This window comes from Osmerus mordax, chromosome 14, assembly GCF_038355195.1.
Source record: "Osmerus mordax isolate fOsmMor3 chromosome 14, fOsmMor3.pri, whole genome shotgun sequence".
Lineage (NCBI taxonomy): Eukaryota > Metazoa > Chordata > Actinopteri > Osmeriformes > Osmeridae > Osmerus > Osmerus mordax.
Window position 1 is genome coordinate 1,797,638 of NC_090063.1, and position 26,086 is coordinate 1,823,723.

At 43.4% G+C, this 26,086-nt stretch overlaps 1 protein-coding gene and 1 pseudogene across 2 annotated transcripts; both read right to left on the reverse strand.

The window, feature by feature from the left end:
• Positions 1-3,044: 3,044 nt before the first annotated feature.
• Positions 3,045-12,954, reverse strand: LOC136956844 (prosaposin-like). 2 transcript variants are annotated; one of them, XM_067250859.1, is made up of 12 exons: positions 12,819-12,954; positions 12,592-12,647; positions 12,018-12,092; positions 11,319-11,444; positions 11,065-11,184; positions 10,868-10,948; positions 10,697-10,784; positions 4,083-4,225; positions 3,917-3,997; positions 3,616-3,726; positions 3,460-3,530; positions 3,045-3,377 (listed from the first exon to the last, which is right to left on the reverse strand). In XM_067250859.1, the coding sequence occupies exons 1-11, from the start codon at positions 12,952-12,954 to the stop codon at positions 3,495-3,497; spliced, it is 1,053 nt and encodes a 350-aa protein (XP_067106960.1). In that variant the 3' UTR covers positions 3,045-3,377; positions 3,460-3,494. The 2 variants fall into 2 exon arrangements, with proteins under 2 accessions (XP_067106960.1, XP_067106959.1); XM_067250858.1 differs by having other exon boundaries at positions 10,598-10,784.
• A 1,540-nt stretch (positions 12,955-14,494) lies between these two features.
• On the reverse strand, positions 14,495-23,248 carry LOC136956922 (prosaposin-like; annotated as a pseudogene).
• Positions 23,249-26,086: the final 2,838 nt, after the last annotated feature.

Consider the following 26,086-nt stretch of genomic DNA (forward strand, 5'->3'; position numbering starts at 1 on the left):
CCCAACACAAGCTCTTCTCCTGTCTGGACCCCCAATGGTGGAATCAACTCCCCACCTCCATCAGGGACACTGACTGTCTCCCCACCTTCAAGAAAAGGCTCAACAATTATAGCTGATTCTAAACTGCAACACTACATAAACAGTTCTGATAACCCATGGGTCAAATTGACCCTTAAGGTGTGGAAAAATATAATCAGAGAATATAAACTAGATGGAGATCTACTGCCCCTTAAATGGTGTGGATATGACTCAGACTTCACACAAAATAAAATGGACACCAGATTCAAGAAATGGAGAGATAATGGACAAACAGCTTTATGCAATATTATGAATGGAAACAAACTGTTAAGTTTTGAAATGATTCAAGAAGATTATCTGCTGGAGAAACAGGACTTCTTTACTTACAGTTGCGGGCGGCATAATGTCAACGAAAATGTAAAAAATGTAACAGAGGCAAACTCCAGTCTCATAGAACTATTTAGAAGAGCTTATAAGTCAAATTGCAGTAAAGGGGGTGATATCATCCATATATAAATGCTTTCTAGATCTTAAAACTCATTCAACAGCATACATTAAAGCAAAATGGGAAAAAGAATCCGGAATAGATATTTCTGAGGAAGAATGGACATTAATATGGGGATACCAATGGAAATGTACCAGTTCAATAAGCTGGCGAGAGTTTAACTGGAAAAATTATATAAGATATTTCATTACACCATCTCAGACATCTCATTATAGCAATAACATCCCTGTTTGCTGGAGAAAGTGTGGACACCAAAGCGCAAACCACTACCACATCTTCTGGGACTGTCCCATCATTAAAGACTTTTGGAAGACGATACACAATACTCTACAGGAAATCTTTCACGAGGACATTCCTTTGGACTTTAAGATCCTGTACCTTGGAATTTTACCTCAGAGTTGGCTGAAAGGGGACAAACACTTGTAAGAAGAATATTACTAGAAAATGGTTGTTACCAGAGTGTCCTACAATTACATCATGGAGAGACATTGTAATGGAAATCTACAGAATGGAGCAGATTACAGCTCATGTTAACCAGAGAATGGAAACATTTCTTAAGCACTGGCAAAAATGGTACAACTATGTCACAGATAAATGGCCTGACTGTATTTCTTTACTATATGGAAAATTATTTCTGCCTGTTCTTGTTTGTCTATTTGTATATGTGTTCGTTTGTTCTCATTTCTATACTTGAATAGTACGAAAATAAGTATACTGTTTGCCGTATACATAGAATCTGAAACATTTAAATATGTATATGTGAGATTCTGAACACTAATAAAATATAAAAAAAAATTAAAAAAAGGCTCAAGACGCACTTGTTCCGGGAGTACGACGGCACTTAGGAATGATTGGCTGGACCTGATGTTTAAGGATCACAATGACTCTTATTGAGAGTCTTGTTGCTCTTGTTGGTTAGTTGTAACTGACTTAAAACTATTGTACTTGCTGTGTAATATATTTTTGTTGCTTGCTTTTTTCCCACAGGTACACCCTTGCACTTTTGAGGTTCATGTAGTTAAATTGTTTAATTGTAACTTGTTCAACTACATGCTCTTATGGTTCTTCCCTTTGGGACTTATCACAATGTATGCTTCATGTTTTGGCTACGCGCAATGTTTGGGGCTATCTCGTTGTTATGATCAGTGACCTATGCACTTTTGTAAAACTCTCTTTTAGAAGTCGCTTTGGATAAAAGCGTCTGCTAAATGCATAAATGTAAATGTAGAAAAGTTCTGATATTATTAAAAGAAAGGTGTTTGTGGGGAATTTTTGTGACGGAAAAGTGAAGGCTGAAATTTGTGGACATACTTGGATAGTTAATCTAGACTGTAAAGCAATGCAGTTTAGAGATGTAAATGGTACGTTGCATCCTTGTCACAATAGAAAAACCTTTGTTATCGTGGATAGTGAGGGAAAACATAATTCTCCACCACCTTCTAGTCCATTGTTATATCCAGGACGTGATATAGCAGACATATTTTGGTATTGTGGGGACAGAATTAGATCACAGTTACCAAGAGGGTGGGTAGGAGTATGTGCTAAGGTTAGGTTAGTTAGCAAAACATTGATTAAACCATTGAGTGACACGACAATTGGTTCAGGTAGACAGAGACGAGCTGCGCCGGTAGGATCTTTTGATAGTGGAATTTACATAGATGACATTGGAGTGCCGAGAGTTGTGCCAACTGAGTTTAAATCTAGAAATCAGGTAGCTGCGGGATTTGAGTCAATCTTTTGTGTGCATTGTACGGTTAACAAAAATATGGATTGGATTTATTAAATATATATTATAATCAGCAACGTTTTATTAATTATACGGTTGATGCGATTTCCGGGTTAGCCGAACAATTGGCTAAGACTTCAGAGATGACATGGCAAAACAGAATTGTCCTAGACATGTTGTTAGCCGAAAGAGGTGTTTGTGTACTTTTTAATGATGTGTGTTGTACATATATTCCCAATAATACAGCAAGTGATGGGTCTGTTACTAGAGCATTATCAAGCATGCGTACTTTGACTAAGGAATTGTCAGAGAATTCTGTTTCAGTTTTGATGATTCAAAAGGTGTCTGGTCCTGAATTGACGGATCCTGGTAAATGGAAGGCAGTCCTTTTGTCTGTATTGTGTGGGGTGGGTGTCATTTTGTTGATACTGTTATTTTTGGGTTGTTGTTTATTTCCCTGTTTACGGAAGATTGTAGAAAGGACAATGGCTAAAGTTCCATCTCTGGAGTAATAATAACCTTTCTGCTCTGCAAACACATTTGTTTTAATAAAAATTCCATACCAAAGGTTCCAGTGTTCAGTATATACACTTACTGTGTGTGTGTTTAGAAAATCACTTTCATTGGTGTGATAGGTGATCGTAGTGTTGGAAGAAATCTAAGATTATTGTCTCTAAAAGGAGTAAATGATGTCGACTGACGGCTCAGCGTGGTTTGTATTGAAATTATTGATTAATGAGTGTCCGCTTCTCTGGAAACAAATAATCCAAGTGACAAAGAAAATAAGCAGTTGTGCATAATTTGTTTATTGAAAGAGCTGGTGATCAAATTGTTCTATATCTAAATGCATAAATCAAAATGTTTATGCTAAAACAACACTCAAAGTACAGTATATGTCTAGAATGTACTAGAAAGAAATCTGATGAAAAACAATCATAGCCCTATTCTGAAAGTTTCAAAAAAGGCACAGAGGCAAACAAAAACAGTGACAATGCAATCAGCTAACTCCAATGTGTGCAGATCATACTATCTGACAGACAAACATAGTTTGAGAAATTTCTACTGGGTCATATTTGCAATTGGATGTTGAAATGAGGGTCATCAGTGGTAGCAAATACCTCAGGCTCTCTTGAAGAAAAAAAGTTTGAAGATTATTTCTTAGGCATTTGTAATGTCTATATATGTTAGTTTCCTAATACATTCCACCTACCATTCCATTTGAGAGAGCGGTATTGAGTAAAATCTCTATTCCCAAATATGTTCCTGGCAAAAGGGCACTGTCTACAAAAAACGACAAAAAAGTACAGTCAGACCGTTAAGTCATTTAGGTATTATACTACGTAATTAAAACATCTGTTGTCTTTACCCCACATTCCAGAGCAGTCTTCAGATCTCTGCACGTGTAGCTGCTACCCACAGTGCAGGGGTTTCCTTCTTGCCCTGCTGGCCCGCCCATTCCTCCACACAGGCCCACTTTCTGGGAAGCAGCAGCAAAATCAAGTTAGGATCACCAACCAACAATATCTTGCCCTTCTCAGCTCTTACACCCCTTCACACAGACAAACAAACTATGACCCCCCCCCCCTCCCCTTTTCTTCCACAGCTACCACCACATTTTAAAGTCTGTAGACATGGAATGGACAGTAAATTATTCAAACGTGACATACCCCACACACATCAAGGGGAGGACCCTTTTTACCCAAAAACCCCTTCAGTTGTTCCCCATGGTACTTGGTAAAGATGTCACACTGTAAAGAGAGACAATAATTGAGTTTAAATCACATCCTTCCTTTCTTCCTTTAACTTTCTTTGGCTCAGAGTGACGAGTCAAACCTTAGGAAGGATGTTGGGGTGCAGCTGGCAAACAGAGCTTAGGTAAGATGATGTCTGTATCTCTGTGGCGTTGGAACCCAAATTAAGGCGACTCAGAACAGCCAGGATCACACAAGATTCGCAGTCAGAGACAAGACCGCTTTCTGTCAGAGAAAGATAGGGTTACTAGAACAATCAAATAATTATGATGAGATGTTGGTTCAGGCTTAATACAATATATTAGGGCTGGGAAAGGTAACGCGTTAATCTTAGCAATTGATTTTAAATGTTTAACGCGTAAAAAATTTAGCGCAATTAACGCGAGACCATTTTTGCGTCTATGGAACCCGAAAATGCTCAAACCATGATTTCAACTACTTATCATCGTGAGTCGGACAAGCCTCACAGGCTGCGACCTGCGATAGCCTACTGCATCTGTCCTGTGCTGTAACAGCCTGGCTGGCGATCTAGTTAGCTAACCTTCCCACTCAGTGTGAACAATAGAACTAAGCAAACTAACGTCCAACTCGACATACCAAAATAAACACAAGTTTAACAATAGAAACTTAAACAATGCTTCCGTCAACAAAATCAGGGCTCTCAGGTTTTGAAGACAGGCAAGAGTGACATTCCCCCCCATACCCCCCCCCCCCCCCCACCAGGGAGTCAAAATTAATTAATTAATTGCTTTTTACCTGACATCTTTGAAAGGCAGCAATGATTAATGCATCCATGGCCAGGATATAATTATAAAATATGACATTATTTTAAAAGTGACCTATAACATCGACTATGCAAAACACATGAAATTATTACGCGTATTTGGAAAGAGATGTTTATAATGTGACAATATGTCAGTCATCGTGTGATAACGAAAATATGACTAGGCCTATTATATGTATCAGACGAAATATTGCAAGCTCCGTCAAAGGTATCAGGCCTATGTTCGTCCCGCACTGGGTTTGAACCTGCCACCTCTGACATTCCAAGCGCCACCACTACCAACTACGCCAACGAAAAGCTAGCTAACCGTCCACGCGGGTGGCCTTTTACATACCTGAGGAGTGAGTTTCACCGATACACACCGGCTACATCTATGAACTACTTGTTCTGAGCAGGTGTTGTCAGTGAACAGGCTGTAAAACTGTTGGTTAAGACACTCATGAAAAACTGATGCTAATTATCTGGGAAACATTTTCTAACAGCAGTCAAGTTGTCATTGTTTGTGTCAAACCAGTTGTGAATTTGTTGTAACATTAAAACAGGATATCATGACTGTGCTCAAAGTGATGATCGAGCTCCAGTGGTTTGCTCTGTAGGTGAACAAAACTTTTGGAAGACATTGTAGCAGAATCACGTAAAAAATTACAGGATATGCTTTTTTTCCATTGGTTGTTGCATTAAATCTTACCCAGATACAATGGTGCTATTTTCCGATTGGCTATTGTATAGACCCTTTCTTGTTTTTGATTGGCTGATAAGTGGCAGGCTCGACTAAGAACTCCAGGGGAGACGCGCTTGATTCCTGCCGGTTCCATAGTGAGAGTGGCGCGGCCAGAGGAATTTTGGTTGGGTGCTGCGGCATATTAAATATATTATAATTATTTTTTTTCTGCGTGAGAAATACAATGTGTGGCGGGAGGGCGTGACAAAACACCGAAATGAGTGATTGTCATGCTCAATGCGTGACACTTGAGAGCCCTGCAAAATTAACCCCCCAACTGAATCCCCTTCTGTCCTACCACAAGCCATGCTGAAAACCAAGAGCGCAGTTGCTACAAAGCTTGGCCAAGCCAGTCAGTTTGAAACAATGTTACAATGAATACAAAAAAGTAATAAATGAATATGTAATGAATAAATAAGTCACCAATCCTGTTTCCAGTCATTTTTGTGTAATTTATTCAATAGTCTAATAATGATGCAGGACCCTATCGTGCACCCAGCGCAATTGACTTTGTCAACGACGCAAGTATCATTCCTAGTTTGCACTCGACGCAAAGCAGACTTTTCCCTCCACAGAAGCACGTCGGTAAATTAGGGAATGACTTTGCGCTCCCGGGGGCGGTTCAGCGAAAAAGGAGGCGTGTTCCGGCGCAAACGTTCCCTGTTGCTATTTTGCAGTTTCAGAAAAACAATTCCGTCACAGACCAGAAAAAACGTAGTCTAAAGTCAATGGTGCGTTATTCAGATGCTATTTTAAGGGCGCAAGCTTCTTCATTGTTTTGATTTATTGTATGTGATTAAAAATATTTTCATGAGAAATCTTTATGTATTTGAACTTGATTTGGAACAACTGTGGCAATTTCCTCCCACGCCTGTTTACCCGAAGCTAATTTGGGTAGGTTTCTTCTCCCATGTCCATCAGAATCAGAATTCGGTATTTTCGCCATGTAGTCTATGTTACACCAACACGGAATTTATTGTGGCAGGAAGGTGCAAACAATAAACATATACGGGTCTTAAATTAAGTAAAAAAGTACAATAGTTAAACTAATTCTAAGAACTAAACAAATCAAAAAGTATAACAATTTAAAAAATACAATATAAATTATATAAAAATAAGAATTTGAATGAGCAGCATGAGTGGGCAACTTAGTGCAATGAGAAAACTGCTCTGCCTTTCCCATACAATGTCACTTATCTATATTTTACGGCCCTGACGAGAACGTCGGTCTCCTCGGCTGTGAACCGCTCCTGGCGTGCCCCTGGCAAATCCGCCCTTATAATAGCAATCCGCCATGGAACAAGCGCTGCTCTTGTGAGATGGGAATGTGAGATGACGCTCTGATTGGTTTATTGCACGTTACGCCCAAACCACACCCATTAGTAATGTAGCTACTTCAGACCAACCCATTTTAGACTTGCACCAGGCGCAAAGTCATTTATCCCGCCGGCAAAATAGCAACCGCGCCGGAGTCCCACCCACAAAGTTACTTGCGCTTTGCGTTTTGATACTTGCGTTTCAGATCGTTAAAATAGGGCCCGCAATGTTTAAAGTTTTTAAAAACAGAAACTGACTGTGCCCTAAATCTTTGTCTGTGCCCATAAAGTTTTTCACTTTGGGGCACATGTTAGCCTGGCTCTGCCCTCCTATGTACTTCCGCTCAATTTGGATTTTGCTTCTGTACTAGGTCTGGGATTTCAGTGCATCAGTTGGTTTTCAGAAACAATTTTTTGTAGGTCCAATCAGCGAACAGAGGGAGTGGCTGAGAATGATGACGTTGATGTTGTGCAGTAGTTTGAGCTGTAGTTCAGTAATGGCGGCAGAGAAAGATGCAAGCGAAGCTATTCTGCGGTTGTGGCAACGCTGACGAATATCCATAAATTAAAGCCGGAGTTTTGTTGGTGGTCATGATGTTGTGGCCCTCCTCCCCACGGGATTCGGGAAAAGTTTGATTTTCCAGCTACGGCAGCTAGCTCCGTGGTGAAGGAGTTGGCTAAGGCGAACGCTAGCAATTGGTTATGGAAGATCAGAGTGGCTCTGGGCAGAACCAATAGTTTTAAACTTCAACAGAGTACCCGCCTTCAAGGAAGTTAACGCTTGTCAATGGAGCGATCCCAGACCCTCTGTACAAATGAAATGTACGAGGGTCTGGTTAGGACCAGGCTAGGCACATGTACTCCAGCAAAAAAAATCTAGCGTAGAGCCATGTCCAGTATTTTTGATAACCTTCAGGGTTTAAACTTTAAATATTCAACGTGCACATAAACACTTTGTTGTTTATAAAGTTGCTGTATATATTTGATGGGAATGACTATTCTGTAGTTCCCAGGAGAGACTGTTTACGGTTCACGAGGTGTCATGAAATGTTCTATTTAAAATATACATGTGCTAATTGATTTAATTCAGTGTTTTACATGATGATTACATTTCCGCTCCCTATCCCCCTCCCATTTCTCCTCTATTGTAACATCCTCCCTCCCCCCCCTTGACGAGTTCTCGTCCCACCCCACTAACACTGCCACCGACACCTTGTTAACCACTTTAACTGCATCACTTGACTCTCTCTGTCCCCTGTCAACCAGGCCTGCACGATCTTCTCCCTCCTGCCCGTGGCTTACGGATGTTATTCGTGAAGAACGGTCCACCCTTCGGGCAGCTGAGAGGAGATGGCGCAAGTCCAAAGGCGGTCTGGACCTTGATAAGTATCACTCCCTCCTCAAATCCTTCTCTTCTCACATAACTGGTGCTAAAACCCTCTACTTTCTGAACAAAATTAACTCTGCTTCAAACCCCCACAAACTTTTCTCTACCTTCTCCACCCTTCTTAACCCACCTCCCCCACCCCCCCCCCCCCCCCCCCACCCTGACAGCAGACGACTTCTCCTCCTTCTTTGAGAAAAAAGTCGCCGACATTAGCAGTCGGTTCCCTAAACCCACCTTTCCTACCCTCTCACCCTCCATGACTGACCCAACTAAATGTCTAAACTCCTTTTCTCCCCTGTCTGAGGCAGAGATCTCTGACCTCATTCTCTCTCATCGCCCCACCTCCTGTCCCCTTGATCCTATACCCTCCCCTCCCTTTCAAACCATCTCCCTCTCCATCATAACTTTTCTTCTCCATGTCCTAAACTCCTCTCTCACCTCTGGCACCTTCCCCTCTGCCTTCAAACAGGCTAGAGTTACCCCTCTACTCAAAAAACCCTCCCTTAACCCTGCCGTTCTCCAGAACTACAGACCGGTATCACTGTTACCCTTCCTTTCAAAAACAATTGAACGTGCTGTATCTAACCAACTGTCTAACTTTCTCTCTCAGAACAACCTGCTTGACCCCAACCAATCGGGCTTCAAGACTGGCCACTCCACAGAGACTGCCCTCCTTTCAGTCACCACTGCCCTCCAGTCTGCCAGAGCGGCTTCCAGGTCATCCGTTATCATTCTGCTAGACCTTTCTGCAGCGTTTGATTCGGTTAACCACCAGATCCTGCTCGCCAGACTTTCTGAGATGGGCATCACTGGCACTGCACTCCAGTGGATCTCATCCTACCTGTCGGGAAGATCCTACCAGGTTTCCTGGGGAGGCAAACTGTCAGGCCCTCGCCAGCTCTCCACTGGTGTCCCACAGGGCTCCGTCCTTGGACCCCTCCTCTTCTCTCTGTACACCACCTCACTTGGACCAATCATCACCTCCCATGGCTTCTCCTACCACTGCTACGCTGACGACATGCAGCTGTACCTGTCGTTCCCCCCGACCGATCCGGGGATCTCAGCTAGGATTGAGGCCTGCCTCATGACCTGGATGACCGAGCACCACCTCCAGCTGAACCTCGCCAAAACAGAACTTCTCATCATCCCGGCTAAACCCTCCATCGCCCACGATCTCTCAATCACCCTGGGATCTGCGACGGTGACCCCTTCATCCTCTGCCAGGAACCTTGGGGTTACCATGGACGACGAGCTCTCCCTCACGGCCCACATTGCTGCGGTCTCCCGGTCGTGTAGATTCACCCTCTACAACATCCGGAAGATCAGGAGATACCTGTCTGAGCACTCCACCCAGCTGCTAGTCCAAGCACTCGTCCTCTCCAAGTTGGACTATTGCAACTCGCTGCTCGCTGGTCTCCCAGAATGTGCAACCCGCCCTCTTCAGAGGATTCAGAACGCGGCGGCCCGCCTGGTCTACAATCTACCCAGACGCTCCCATGTTACCCCGCTCCTCATCTCTCTCCACTGGTTACCTATCATGGCCCGTATCAGATTCAAGACCCTGGTATTGACCTTCCGAGCAGTGAACGGGACTGCACCCGTCTACATCAAGTCTCTCCTGCAGCCTTACACCCCCACCCGTCACCTACGGTCTTCTTCAGACAACCGCCTGGTGGTCCCACCGCTCAAGACCGCCCGGTCCCAACACAAGCTCTTCTCCTGTCTGGCCCCCCAGTGGTGGAATCAACTCCCCACCTCCATCAGAGACACGGACTGCCTCTCCACCTTCAAGAAAAGGCTCAAGACGCACTTGTTCCGGGAGTACAACGGTACTTAGGAACGGTTCGCTTGACCCGATGTTAGTTTCCTCAAGGATCACAATGACTCTTGCTTAGAGACTTGTTGCTCTTGTGGTTACTGGTAACTGACTTACATTTTTGTACTCGCTGTGATATATTGTTTTTATTATTGTTGCTTGCTTTTTCCACAGGTGCACTTGCACTTATAGCGGTTCATGTTGTTTAATTGTAACTTGTTTAACTACATGCTCTTATGGTTCTTCCCTTTGGCACTTATTTTGGTTGGTCACAATGTGTGCTTCATGTTTTGGCTACTCGCAATGTTTTGTGGCTATCTTGTTGTTATGATCAGTGACCTATGCACTTTGTAAAGCTTTCTCTTGGAAGTCGCTTTGGATAAAAGCGTCTGCTAAATGAATAAATGTAAATGTAAATGATAACAAACTCGGGGAAAATGTGATTAATTGCGATTGCTCACAGCATATTGTGCGCAAATTTGTTTTTATAGATTCCCAGCCCTACTATATATGTATGAAACTGATCAGTACTGGAAGACTGTAAATGTGGGCTACTGAGAAATGGTGTCTCACCCACGAACATCTGAGTCTCCTGGCCCTTGCACATGTGGATGATGGAGCAGATGGCCTGAGGGGTGGCATAGCTTAGGAGCAAGTCCAGCAGCTTCTTACCGTATTTCTCAATCAGACCCTCACACTGGTCCTTGACAGAGGCAGGAAGAATGCCACACACTCTTCCGAGCAAGTCAATCACAGCACTCTGCCAAGAAAGAAAGAGATGAGCAGATTAGAAAGGTTGAAATGTGTATGTGTGTTTATAAAGTGATTTTGCATATTTCTTACCTCAGTTCTTTCTTTGGGCAGCAGGCGCTCAACCGTTTTTACTATATAAATGCAGAAGGTACACTCTTGAGTAGATTGCAGCTGGTAAAGCGACCACAGTAGAGGGGAGGGTAAAGGGAGTGAGGGAGAGCCAAGGACTGACAAGGAAACACAGAGTGTGTGAAACAGTATCAAGTCTTACTGCCTTAATGCCTCACCTCTGAAACTATCATGGCTGCCCTCATAGCTTCTTGAATATGACTTATCAGCAGGTTCTGTTGCGATATATCTGACTGGGTGCCACAGAGTCCCAACATATTGCAAACCTGACCTGGTTTCTGTAGAGTAGGGGAAGGACTTGATGATTGACTCCACAATTCACTTCTAGTTCATCCCCCAATTTACATCAATGACAAGTATAAAAACATCAATAATTATTGCTGCTAAATATAAAAAGGGAAATAACACATACAACAGTGGAAGTCAAGAAAGCAATTGCCATGGGAAGGTTCTTGTCAATCTGATTTTTGCAGATTTTAGAGGCTCCTGGTCCTGGCAGACGTTCACACAGCTCCTCCAGACTTTCTTTGATCTTTTCCTGCATGAAGAAGAGGCAAGAGCGATGTGATTGGAGCAGGGCCGGCTCTAGGGTTTTGGGGGCCCTAAACAAAAATAGTGTAGGGGGCCCTTTCATTGGCAATACATTTATTTTATTTGAATTTCGGGGCCCTGCAATTGGTTCGGTGCCCCGAACCAATCGCGGGGCCCTAAACAAATGTTTAGTTTGTTTATTGGGTCAGGCCGGCCCTGGATTGGAGCTGTTTAAAGGGGAACTGGTTGGTAGATGCTCTATAGGTGCTACATCTGTGGTTTATTTTTATACACTGTAAGATAGAAAACAGGAAGTGTTTCCCATCTCACCTCAACGATATGGAACTGATAACTAGAGTGTAATGTCAGGAGTAGCTAAAAACAGAGCAACCTTCTCACAAATTAAAAGTCTTAGGAACAGATGTTTTTACTACAGATATCTGAAAAGAGATTACCCATACCTTAAAAAGGGATATACATATATCAACAGTTATCTTGAACACTGCATCCGTATGTGACTGTGATCACAAATCATAAGTAGGCCTGAGAAATTTGTGTTAGCAGCTTTAATTGTTTTCACCTGAAGGTCTCTGTTGGAGAACATATCAAGAAGAAGTTCAAATATTTGGGTACAGTCCTGGCAGGTGTCCCCTGTCTGAAAAAATAAGTGACACTGATAAAAATGGTTGAGTTGGACCAAGACTGAGGCACAAAAAACTAAAGCTTTTTAAGAGTCATGTGTTTTTTTCTATTAACAAACCATTCTACCAGGGAAAGAGGAAGGCTACGGTTATACATAACTCAGTTAAACCCACACCTTTCCAAAAAAAGAGAAGTGAATGTATGTTCTTATTACTTTTTAGTGACATTAAATGGCAAAACATTTTGCCTTTGTACTAGCTCAAATTGTACACTAATATCATGGATATGAAAGCCATTTAATATTTTTGACTGTATTGTTGGTTTACATCATTTGTTAAATAAAAACATATCCACTATTCAATTAAAATGTTTGCATGTAAATGCTTTATGTGCTATATCTCAACAAAAACACAGCTGCACTGGTCAATGTGTATTTGAACATTTTGTACTTTAAAATGGAAGAAGTACTAACCAACTACTGTAAGGTAAGTAGCAAGGAACAAGACACTTACTGTCAGGTTGTCCCACACATTTCTGTTTCCTTCAGCATCAATAACCCTGGCAAGAGCTGGTAGAAAGTGCCAATTGGGAACATTTTCGTTGCTTGTTCCACCACATTTAAACTTGAATCCATAATATATCAATGAATACTATCAATATACAATTAAATAACAATGAATAAAACAGTGTTCTTAGTGTGTACCAATCAGTTGATTGAAACATCCTAAAATGTTCTTACCAGAGCTCTGGTGGGCAATGAAGACAAGCAAAGTGATCTTAAAGAAAGCCATGATGAGTTGGTTGTGTGCCTGGTGAGACAGATCTAAGGTGCAGGGTAGGTGTATGACTACTTTTATACAGTATCCGCCTGTCATAAAACGCCGTCCCCAGCTACAGCTTGACAAAAAAACACTCAGCTTGATTAGAAATGTGTTCACTTCATTTTCACATTGCAGAACTGATACCTTCCAGAAAAATAGGGCTCCACACACGTTTATGTTTGCATTTGAGGTAGGATGTCTGACTATATTTTCTGCAATTACTTAGCATAGAGTGAGTGAGCTATTGATAAAATGATGAAGATGCCTTGAATGGAATCAGTTGTGTGTTGTGTATTGAGAATATGTGCAAATGCTAGATGCCGCTTTGTAAAAAAATGTAGAAGGCACGAGCAAGAGTTGAGTTTGCCGCGGTGTATGAATTAAGAGGATGAAGAGGATTGCACGAGTCCTGAAGTTTTATGTTGGATTAAATGCATTACATATTGGCAACTTGGATGGCCCTACTTTCTCTCTCACCGCCTCCTGCATTTCTAGAAATTCCGGGTGAGCCGTATATTAAATTTACTGCATGGACTTACTACATGGACTGGTTTGATAACTATGTGATGGCACTATCTGAAGAGGATCTACCCTAAAAGAGAAAATGTGCTTTGATCATACATTGTTTAGGCACTGAGGGACAGCACTCACAGTGGTTGATGAACATTATGAGACTGCATTGAATGCTTTGCGCACATTTTCCTTCAGAAAATGAATGTGGTCGTAGAGAGAAATAGAGTGAAGTCAGGTAATTTGGGACACTTTATGGTAGATTACCAAGAAAAACAAAAACTCGGAAGACTACATAGACTGATTATTTTTTTAATTGTTCATTACTCAAGGAGGAATTCTGGTTTTTCCACTAATCACTAGAATGGTCAAAACTCTATAATTCCAGGAATGTGTGTGACCTATTTGATCCTGGGCACTGGGCACATGTTAAAATAATTTAATATTTGAAATCAAACTTGTGCAACAAGAATAGCTGAAATGACTTGGACTTGATCTCCCATGATTTAAAAAATCAGTTTTTTATTATATCCTCAAGATCATGCAGATAAAGGCAAAGTATGGCTGGTGTTGTACAGAGAAACCAACCTTGTTTATGTGCTTCTCTGTAGGTTTGTATGGAAGGCTTCATTTTTATATATTTTTTCAATCAAATTTGGTTTTGTCAGTCATTCTAGTTACTAAATTAGTGGAGTGTCTTTTCTATTGGTTTGTCCACTCCTTTGCCCTTCTTCTTTTCCCATCCTCTCACCTATGTTCAACTGTAAGTCATAAAACCATGATCTCTGTCTCTGAAGTTCCATCTCTGGAGGAATAATACCGTTTCTGCTCTGCAAACACATTTGTTTGAATAAAAATGGTGTGATGGGTGATAGTAGTGTTGGAAGAAATCTAAGTTTATTGTCTCTAAAAGGAGTAGATGATGTCGACTGACGGCTCAGCGTGGTTTGTATTGAAATGATTGATTAATGAGTGTCCGCTTCTCTGGAAACAAATAATCCAAGTGACTAAGAAAATAAGCAGTTGTGCATAATTTGTTTATTGAAAGAGCTGGTGATCAAATTGTTCTATATCTAAATGCATAAATAAAAATGTTTATGCTAAAACAATACTTTCAAAGTACAGTATATGTCTAGAATGTACTAGAAAGAAATCTGATTCAAAACAATCATAGCCCTATTCTGAAAGTTTCAAAAAAGGCACAGAGGCAAACAAAAACAGTGACAATGCAATCAGCTAACTCCAATGTGTGCAGATCATACTATCTGACAGACAAACATAGTTTGAGAAATTTCTACTGGGTCATATTTGCAATTGGATGTTGAAATGAGGGTCATCAGTGGTAGCAAATACCTCAGGCTCTCTTGAAGAAAAAAAGTTTGAAGATTATTTCTTAGCCATTTGTAATGTCTATATATGTTAGTTTCCTAATACATTCCACCTACCATTCCATTTGAGAGAGGGGTATTGAGCAAAATCTCTATTCCCAAATATGTTCCTGGCAAAAGGGCACTGTCTACAAAAAACGACAAAAAAGTACAGTCAGACCGTTAAGTCATTTAGGTATTATACTACGTAATTAAAACCACTGTTGTCTTTACCCCACATTCCAGAGCAGTCTTCAGACATCTGCACGTGTAGCTGCTACCCACGGTGCAGGGGTTTCCTTCTTTCCCTGCTGGCCCGCCCATTCCTCCACACAGGCCCACTTTCTGGGAAGCAACAGCAAAATCAAGTTAGGATCACCAACCAACAATATCTTGCCCTTCTCAGCTCTTACACCCCTTCACACAGACAAACAAACTATGACCCCCCCCCCTCCCCTTTTCTTCCACAGCTACCACCACATTTTAAAGTCTGTAGACATGAAATGGACAGTAAATTATTCAAACGTGACATACCCCACACACATCAAGGGGAGGACCCTTTTTACCCAAAAACCCCTTCAGTTGTTCCCCATGGTACTTGGTAAAGCTGTCACACTGTAAAGAGAGACAATAGCTGAGTTTAAATCACATCCTTCCTTCCTTTAACTTTCTTTGGCTCGGAGTGACGAGTCAAACCTTAGGAAGGATGTTGGGGTGCAGCTGGCAAACAGAGCTTAGGTAAGATGATGTCTGTATCTCTGTGGCATTGGAACCCAAGTTAAGGCGACTCAGAACAGCCAGGATCACACAAGAGTCGCAGTCAGAGACAAGACCGCTCTCTGTCAGAGAAAGTAGAATACTATATGTTAGGGCTGGGAAAGTTAACGTGTTAATCATAGCAATTCATTTGAAATGTTTAACGCGTAAAAAATAATTTAGCGCAATTAACCCAAGACCATTTTTGCGTCTATGGAACCCGAAAATGCTCAAACCATGATTTCAACTACTTATAATCGTGACTAGGATAAACCTCACAGGCTGCGTCCTGCAATAGCCTACTGAATCTGTCCTGTGCTGTAACAGCCTGGCTAGCGATCTAGCTAGCTAACCTTCCCATTCAGTGTGAACAATAGAACTAAGCAAACTAATGTAGGTTGGGGAAGATCTCGTAAGGCCGGAGACGGTTGGTGTTTGTCCCCGACTTGGGAAACCCAATTCAATTGTGGTTAGATGTTCAGGGAGATAATTGACTCGTTAATATCTGACCATTTTAGAAATGTGCACAAGTGCGTTACCTGTAACCTTGAGCGCTAAACAGTTAATGACATGAAACTCTGGCGTAGGTAAAAATCGTCTGCTTGATCAGAGCATCGACCCTAAAGTATGTGTGTTCACTAATCAGTCGTTTATCATTACTATAATATGTATTTAACCATAGTAGACCTAGTATGTAAACCAATCACTCAGAGGCTCCGGTAAATTCCTTCGGAGCGTGGAGATCCACCGTAAGTGACTCAGAGGCCTTAAGTTAAAACCTACTTCAAAAGTCGATGGTTATAATCAGTATTAGCCGCATCAACCAGACTAGATCAAAGTTTTCACCGCCGTAGCGTGATAGATACGTTTCAAGGAGAACAACTAACTTCAAATGCACAATAATAGTTTATTATCTAAATAGTAAGATAATCAATACAATGATAATGAAATATCATCAAATACAAACCATACCTTCAGAGCAATGATTAACAAAGGTATTCACAACGAAGACTAGGCGCCTAACGCACCGGAGCTGTATCGTAAACAGAACTCAAAGTTAGTGGTAAAAACGTCTTCCTATATACACCCAAACCTGACTAAAATGGGGACACCAGTCATATGACTGAAAAGTTGTCTAACGCATACAAATTCAAATTGGATCATTAATCAAGGCTGCAGTAGACCAAGTGGTGCCCTTGCAAGACAAGGGAATATGTTAAACACATGTTGGTCTGCTGCAAGCACAAACTCTGTAAACCTTGTAAATGTACATGTTACAGCAATACAATTATTTCTAGAATGTAATACATAAAATAAGAAACAACATCATATCAAACATGACATTAAAAGCTGTTTAGAACAATATTTACAAGAACACGACTTTTAATGATAATTTCAGAGTCTTCCTCGGTCCACCTTCCTCTTCAACTGTTGAGACCACCTTTCCAGAGGTGTGTCATGAAGGTGTGATTGTCATTTTAGCATTCATGCAAATCAACGACTGTCCCAGACGAGTGTCTGGGTGACCAGTGACAAAGGGGCTGCCAAAACAGCCCTACACTAACGTCCAACCCGACACATACCAAAATAAACACGAGTTTAACAATAGAAACTTAAACAATGCTTCCGTCAACAAAATTAACCCCCCAACTGAATCCCCTTCTGTCCTACCACAAGCCATGCTGAAAACCAAGAGCGCAGTTGCGACCCTACATGAACACCGGTCCGAATACAACATAAAAACTACATTTCCCATTAATGAGTAGTTTGAACCCATCCACCACAGAGGACCTCATTCGGATCAGTACAGAGGCGCCCTCCCTGGAAATGTTTGATGCCACTAAATGTGCTGAAAACTGGCTGTCAGCTGGAAAAAGATCAAGACTCCCATGCTACAAAGTTTGGCCAAGCCAGTCAGTTTGAAACAATGTTACAATGAGTAAAAAAAAAGTAATAAATGACTATGTAATGAATAAATAAGTCACCAATCCTGTTTCCGGGCATTTTTGTGTAATTTATTCAATAGTCTAATAATGATGCAATGTTTAAAGTTTTAAAAAACAGAAACTGACTGTGCCCTAAATCTTTGTCTGTGCCCCTAGTTTTTCACTTGGGGGCACATGTGCTCCAGCCAAAAAAAGTTAGCGTAGAGCCCTGTCCAGTAATTTTGATAACCTTCAGGGTTTAAACTTTAAATATTCAACGTGCACATAAACACTTTGTTGTTTATAAAGTTGCTGCATATATTTGATGGGAATGACTATTCTGTAGTTCCCAGGGGAGACTGTTTACAGTTCACGAGATGTCATAAAATGTTCTATTTAAAATATACATGTGCTAATTGATTTAATTCAGTGTTTTACATGATGATAACAAACTCGGGGAAAATGTGATTAATTGCGATTACTCACAGCATATTGTGCGAATTTTTTTTTTATAGATTCCCAGCCTTACTATATATGTATGAAACTGATCAGTATTGGAAGACTGTAAATGTGGGCTACTGAGAAGTTGTGTCTCACCCACGAACATCTGAGTCTCCTGGCCCTTGCACATGTGGATGATGGAGCAGATGGCCTGAGGGGTGGCATAGCTTAGGAGCAAGTCCAGCAACTTCTTACCGTATTTCTCAATCAGACCCTCACACTGGTCCTTGACAGAGGCAGGAAGAATGCCACACACTCTTCCGAGCAAGTCAATCACAGCACTCTGCCAAGAAAGAAAGAGATGAGCAGAGTAGAAAGGTTGAAATGTGTATGTGTGTCTATAAAGTGATTTTGCGTATTTCTTACCTCAGTTCTTTCTTTGGGCAGCAGGCGCTCAACCGTTTTTACTATATAAATGCAGAAGGTACACTCTTGAGTAGATTGCACCTGGTAAAGCGACCACAGTAGAGGGGAGGGTAAAGGGAGTGAGGGAGAGCCAAGGACTGACAAGGAAACACCGAGGGTGTGAAATAGTATCAAGTCTTACTGCCTTAATGCCTCACATCTGAAACTATCATGGCTGCCCTCATAGCTTCTCGAATGTGACTTATCAGCAGGTTCTGTTGCAATATATCTGACTGGGTGCCACAGAGTCCCAACATATTGCAAACCTGACCTGGTTTTTGTAGAGTAGGGGAGGGACTTGATGATTGACTCCACAATTCACTTCTAGTTCATCCCCAATTTACATCAATGACAAGTATAAAAACATCAATAATTATTGCTGCTAAATATAAAAAGGGAAATAACACATACAACAGTGGAAGTCAAGAAAGCAATTGCCATGGGAAGGTTCTTGTCAATCTGATTTTTGCAGATTTTAGAGGCTCCTGGTCCTGGCAGACGTTCACACAGCTCCTCCAGACTTTCTTTGATCTTTTCCTGCATGAAGAAGAGGCAAGAGCGATGTGATTGGAGCAGGGCCGGCTCTAGGGTTTTGGGGGACCTAAACAAAAATAGTGTAGGGGGCCCTTTAATTGGCAATACATTTATTTTATTTGAATTTCGGGGCCCTGCAATTGGTTCGGTGCCCCGAACCAATCGCGGGGATAGAAAACAGGAAGTGTTTCCCATCTCACCTCAACGATATGGAACTGATGGCTAGAGTGTGATGTCAGGAGTAGCTAAAAACAGAGCAACCTTCTCACAAATTAAAAGTCTTAGGAACAGATGTTTTTACTACAGATATCTGAAAAGAGATTACCCATACCTTAAAAAGGGATATACATATATCAACAGTTATCTTGAACACTGCATCCGTATGTGACTGTGATCACAAATCATAAGTAGGCCTGAGAAATTTGTGTTAGCAGCTTTAATTGTTTTCACCTGAAGGTCTCAGTTGGAGAACATATCAAGAAGAAGTTCAAATATTTGGGTACAGTCCTGGCAGGTGTCCCCTGTCTGAAAAAATAAGTGACACTGATAAAAATGGTTGAGTTGGACCAAGACTGAGGCACAAAAAACTAAAGGTTTTTAAGAGTCATGTGTTTTTTTCTATTAACAAACCATTCTACCAGGGAAAGAGGAAGGCTACGGTTATACATAACTCAGTTAAACCCACACCTTTCCAAAAAAAGAGAAGTGAAATGTATGTTCTTATTACTTTTTAGTGACGCACAGCATCGGCTCCGGAACCAGTCTCCTTGAGAGGGGCTGGACTCTCTTCCACTCTGGAGTTGCACTCGGTGAGAGGCGTCGAGCTGGGGTGGGAATACTTGTTTCCCCTCGGTTCGGCGCCTGTACGTTGGGGTTCACCCCGGTGGACGAGAGGGTAGCCTCCCTCCGCCTTCGGGTGGGGGGACGGGTCCTCACTGTTGTTTGTGCTTATGCACCAAATGGCAGTGCAGAGTACCCACCCTTTTTGGAGTCTCTGGGAGGGGTGCTGGAAAGCGCTCCTCCCGGAGATTCCCTCGTCCTCCTGGGGGACAATGCTCATGTGGGCAATGACAGTGAGACCTGGAGAGGCGTGATTGGGAGGAACGGCCCCCCCAATCTGAACCCGAGCGGTGTTTTGTTGTTGGACTTCTGTGCTAGACACGGCTTGTCCATAACGAACACCATGTTCAAGCATAAGGGTGTCCATATGTGCACTTGGCACCAGGACACCCGAGGTCTCAGTTCGATGATAGACTTTGTAGTTGTGTCGTCGGATCTGAGGCCGAATGTCTTGGACACTCGGGTGAGGAGAGGGGCGGAGCTGTCAACTGATCACCATCTGGTGGTGAGTTGGCTACGATGGTGGGGGAAGACGCCGGTCAGGCCTGGCAGGCCCAAACGTAATGTGAGGGTCTGCTGGGAACGGCTGGCAGAATCCCCTGTCAGAAGGAGCTTCAACTCCCACCTCCGGGAGAGCTTCGACCATGTCTCGGGGGAGGCCGGGGACATTGAGTCTGAATGGGCCATGTTCCGGGCCTCCATTGTTGAGGCGGCTGACCGGAGCTGCGGACGCAAGGCGGTCGGTGCATGTCGCGGCGGTAACCCTCGGACTCGGTGGTGGACGCCGGAGGTGAGGGAAGCCGTCAAGCTGAAGAAGGAGGCCTATCGGACTTTGTTGGCTGGTAGGACTCCAGAGGCAGCTGATGTGTACCGGCAGGCCAAGCGGAATGCGGCTTTGGCGGTCGCGGAGGCAAAAACCCGGGCGTGGGAGGAGTTCGGCGAGGCCATGGAGAATGACTTCCGAACGGCTTCGAAAAGGTTCTGGACCACCATCCGGCGACTCAGGAGGGGGAAGCAGTGCACTGTCAACGCTGTATATGGTGGGGATGGTGCGCTGCTGACCTCGATGGGGGACGTCCTGGATCGGTGGAAGGAATACTTTGAAGACCTCCTTAATCCCACCAACAAGCGTTCCGACGTGGAGGCAGAGTCTGGGGACATTGGGGGGGGCCCTTCTATCTCTGGGGCTGAGGTCACCAAGGTGGTTGAAAAGCTCCGCGGTGGCAAGGCCCCTGGGGTGGATGAGGTCCGCCCGGAGTTCCTTAAGGCTCTGGATGTTGTAGGGCTGTCTTGGTTGGCACGACTCTGCAACATCGCGTGGACATCAGGGACAGTGCCTCTGGACTGGCAGACCGGGGTGGTGGTTCCCCTCTTTAAAAAGGGGGACCGGAGGGTGTGCTCCAACTTTAGGGGGATCACACTCCTCAGCCTCCCTGGGAAAGTCTATTCAGGGGTGCTGGAGAGGAGGGTCTGTCGGATTGTCGAACCTTGGATTCAGGAGGAGCAATGTGGTTTTCATCCTGGCCGTGGAACTGTGGACCAGCTCTATACCCTCGGCAGGGTTTTGGAGGGTGCATGGGAGTTCGCCCAACCAGTCTACACATGTTTTGTGGATTTGGAAAAGGCGTTCGACCGTGTCCCTCGGGGGCTCATGTGGGGGGTGCTCCGGGAGTACGGGGTACCGGACTCCCTGATCAGGGCTGTTCGGTCCCTGTACGACCGGTGCCAGAGTTTGGTCCGCATTGCCGGTAGTAAGTCGAACTTGTTCCCGGTGAGGGTTGGACTCCGCCAGGGCTGCCCTTTGTCACCGATTCTGTTCATAACTTATATGGACAGAATTTCTAGGCGCAGCCAGGGCGTTGAGGGGGTCCGGTTTGGGGACCTCAGGATCGGGTCGCTGCTCTTTCCAGATGATGTGGTCCTGTTGGCTTCATCGGGCCGTGACCTCCAGCTCTCACTGGAGCGGTTCGCAACCGAATGCGAAGCGGCTGGGATGGGAATCAGCACCTCCAAATCTGAGGCCATGGTTATCGACCGGAAAAAGGTGGAGTGCAATCTCCGGGTCGGGGAGGAGATCTTGTCCCAAGCGGAGGAGTTCAAGTATCTCGGGGTCTTGTTCACGAGTGAGGGAAGGATGGAGCGCGAGATCGACAGGCGGATCGGTGCGGCGTCCGCAGTGATGCGGGCTCTGCATCGGTCCGTTGTGGTGAAGAAGGAGCTGAGTCGAAAGGCGAAGCTCTCTATTTACCAGTCGATCTACGTTCCTACCCTCACCTATGGTCACGAACTGTGGGTAGTGACCGAAAGAACGAGATCGCGAATACAAGCGGCCGAAATGAGTTTTCTCCGCAGGGTGTCCGGGCTCTCCCTTAGAGATAGGGTGAGAAGCTCGGTCATCCGGGAGGGGCTCAGAGTAGAACCGCTGCTCCTCCGCGTCGAGAGGGGCCAGTTGAGGTGGCTCGGGCATCTGATAAGGATGCCTCCTGGACGCCTCCCTGGTGAGGTGTTCTGGGCACGTCCCACTGGGAAGAGGCCCCGGGGAAGACCCAGGACATGCTGGAGGGACTATGTCTCTCGGCTGGCCTGGGAACGCCTCGGGGTCCCCCAGGAAGAGCTGGTGGAAGTGGCCGGGGAGAGGAAAGTCTGGGCCTCCCTGCTTAGGTTGCTGCCCCCGCGACCCGACCCCCGGACAAGCGGAAGATGATGGATGGATGGATGGACTTTTTAGTGACATTAAATGGCACAACATTTTGCCTTTGTACTAGCTCAAATTGTACACTAATATCATGGATATGAAAGCCATTTAATATTTTTGACTGTATTGTTGGTTTACATCATTTGTTAAATAAAAACATATCCACTATTCAATTAAAATGTTTGCATCAGAATCAGAATCAGAATGGGATTTATTCGCCATGAAAGTTTGCACAGACAAGGAATTTGCTTTGGCAGGAAGGTGCATACAATAAACATATAGGGACCTAAAATTTAAATATGTGGACTATGTATACTAAGGGTACATAAACTAGCAGTACTAAGTGGGATTAGAATTGAATTAAATACAATAAAATAAAATATAAGTTGCCGTAAATGGAAGAAGTACTAACCAACTACTGTAAGGTAAGTAGCAAGGAACAAGACACTTACTGTCAGGTTGTCCCAGACATTTCTGTTTCCTTCAGCATCAATAACCCTGGCAAGAGCTGGTAGAAAGTGCCAATTGGGAACATTTTCGTTGCTTGTTCCACCACATTTAAACTTGAATCTATAATATATCAATGAATACTATCAATATACAATTAAATAACAATGAATAAAACAGTGTTCTTAGTGTGTACCAAACAGTTGATTGAAACATCCTAAAATGTTCTCACCAGAGCTCTGGTGGGCAATGAAGACAAGCAAAGTGATCTTAAAGAAAGCCATGATGAGTTGGTTGTGTGCCTGGTGAGACAGATCTAAGGTGCAGGGTAGGTGTATGACTACTTTTATACAGTATCTGCCTGTCATAGAAAGCCGTCCCCAGCTACAGCTTGACAAAAAACACTCAGCTTGATTAGAAATGTGTTCACTTCACTTTAACATTGCAGAACTGATACATTCCAGAAAAATAGGGCTCCACACACGTTTATGTTTGCATTTCAGGTAGGAAGTCTGACTATATTTTCTGCAATTACTTAGCACAGAGTGAGTGAACTATTGATAAAATTATGAAGATGCCTTGAATGGAATCAGTTGTGTGTTGTGTATTGAGAATATGTGCAATGCTAGATGCCGCTTTGTAAAAAATGTAGAAGGCACGAACAAGAGTTGAGTTTGCCGCGGTGTATGAATTAAGAGGATGAAGAGGATTACACGAGTCCTGAAGTTTTATGTCGGATTAAAATCATTACATATTGGCAACTTGGATGGCCCTACTTTCTCTCTCACCGCCTCCTGCATTTCTAGAAACTCCGGGTGAGCCGTGTATTAAATTTACTGCATGGACTTTCATGTTTGATAACTATGTGAAAACACAGTTACAGTGGTTGATGAACATTATGAGACTGCATTGAATGCTTTGCGCACATTTTCCTTCAGAAACTGAATGTGCCATTACCAAGAAAACCAAAAACTCGGAAGACTACATAGACTGATTATTTTTTAAATTGTTCATTACTCAAGGGGGAATTCTGGTTTTTCCACTAATCACTAGAATGGTCAAAACTCTTACCTAAACTGATTTTTGTTGAAATTCCTATGGATCTCTGCTATATTACCATGAAGGAAAACATATGGCAAGTTAAATACTTTAGAAGATTTGTACATTCAAACACCCCAAGAAGCCCTACCTTACTCCGATGAAATGTTCAGGTAAAAATGGGACAGTCAGTGATGGTTAAAAAGGACAGCATAAAATTATTTTTAAAATTTGAAGAACAGACCTGTCAATATTCATAATAAATGAGTATTCAATTCCACTTCACAAATGGTTTCCTGATTGTGTGCAGTTTTTTTATATTATATCACCCTTTTACCTATTTGTCCTTGTGGTAGGTGTTCAACTTTAAGACATCCTCGATCAAAGCTGTCAAAGTTACTACTCGTGAACTGTGATTTTGGGACACAGATGGATTACATGATCAGAGATCAGACTGGAGAAAACATGCACTCCACGCATTCAGGAATATTCACTGCTAGAAACTGACCTTACATTGCAAAAAGCAATTAGTATTGCTGGACAAATTGAGTCAGTGGTGGCCAAAGCTAAAACTATAACACATTACCAAGGCTACAGTTAAAGTGATTCATGCTAGCTCATGGAGCACGGCAAAAACCAGATGGTGACAGAAACCTGCACCATGTAAGTCTTAAGCTCTTATCCTTGGCAGTGGCAGCAGCGTACCAGATGGTGATGGAGGAGGTGAGGATGGACTCAATGATGGCTGTGTAGAAGTGCACCATCATTGTCTTTGGCAGGTTGAATTTCTTCAGCTGCCGTAGGAAGTACATCTTCTGTTGTGCTTTCTTGGTGAGGGAGCTGATGTTCAGTTCCCATTTGAAGTCCTGGGAGAGGATAGTGCCCAGGAAGCGGAAGGACTCCACAGTGTTGACTGGGGAGCCACCCAGGGTGATGGGGGTGAGTGGGGCTGTGTTCTTTCCACAACCATCTCCACTGTCTTAAGAGCATTGAGCTGTAAGTTGTTCTGGCTGCACCAGGTCACCAGGGCTGCGTTTCTCGATAACGATGGATCGTAGCAACGATCGAGCAAAAAACGAAACCATCGATATTTCTTACGTGCGTTTCCCAAACATGCTCGTAAGGAGTAGGCTAATCTATGCACTTTCAAGAGTTACGAATTTTCAAGAGACACTTTAGCTACGATGTCTTTAGGAACGGCCCGTAAAACTAAGATTCGTCCTACGATGGATTCTACGATCAATTTAGGCCGAATACACAACGTATTCCCCCTCTCTTTAGAAGCTTACCTGTAAACAAAAGTACAATGTGGGTAGCGTTCCATGTACGCCCATCCTCTAGCACAAAGGCACTTGAACCAGCTTTGCGTATCACTCTGGTAGGTCTCTGAAACTTAGACAGTCCCTTTTTCACATGGAAAGGTTTCCTTACCCTGACTAAGCTTCCTCCTTTGATCTTTGGAACCCGTGCTCCCCTTTTCACATCAGTGTACGTTTTCGATGCCTTCTGTTTGGCGGCGACCCGACTGCGTAGTTGTTCCTCTGGCAGTGGGTCAGTTTTGCGTGCCGGGCCGATGTTCACTTTGGTGCGCATCAGTCGGTTGCACATGAGTTCATGCGGTGACACCCCGGTGGTGCCATGTGGAGTAGCACAGTAGGTGAGCAAGAAATCTTGTACATACGGCTTCCATGGCCTCTTCTCTTGCTCGGCAGAGAGCAGTGTTTCTTTGAGAACGCGGTTCCAGCGCTCTACGGCTCCGTTAGCTTGTGGGTAGTAGAGAGACACTTTACTGTGTTCAATGTCTCTCGCTGCAAGGTACTCTGCAAACTCGCTGGAGGTGAACTGAGTTCCATTGTCACTCACCAGTTCTGTAGGGTTTCCAAACCGGGAGAACACAGTAGATAGGAAGGTAGTGATCGCCGCAGTTGTGATGGTTGAAGTGAAAGCGACCTCTGGCCACTTTGTGTAGTAGTCAGTCAGCGTCACTGCGAAGGAACAGTGCCAGTTTGCTGACTCGAATGGTCCCACAATATCTATCCCCACTTTCTGCCACGGGGCATCTGGAAGTGGGATGGGCTGGAGAGGGGCGGGATGCGTCTTGGCATTTTGTCAGTGATCTGGCATGATCCACATGTACGGATAGTCTCCTGCACACACATGTCCATGCC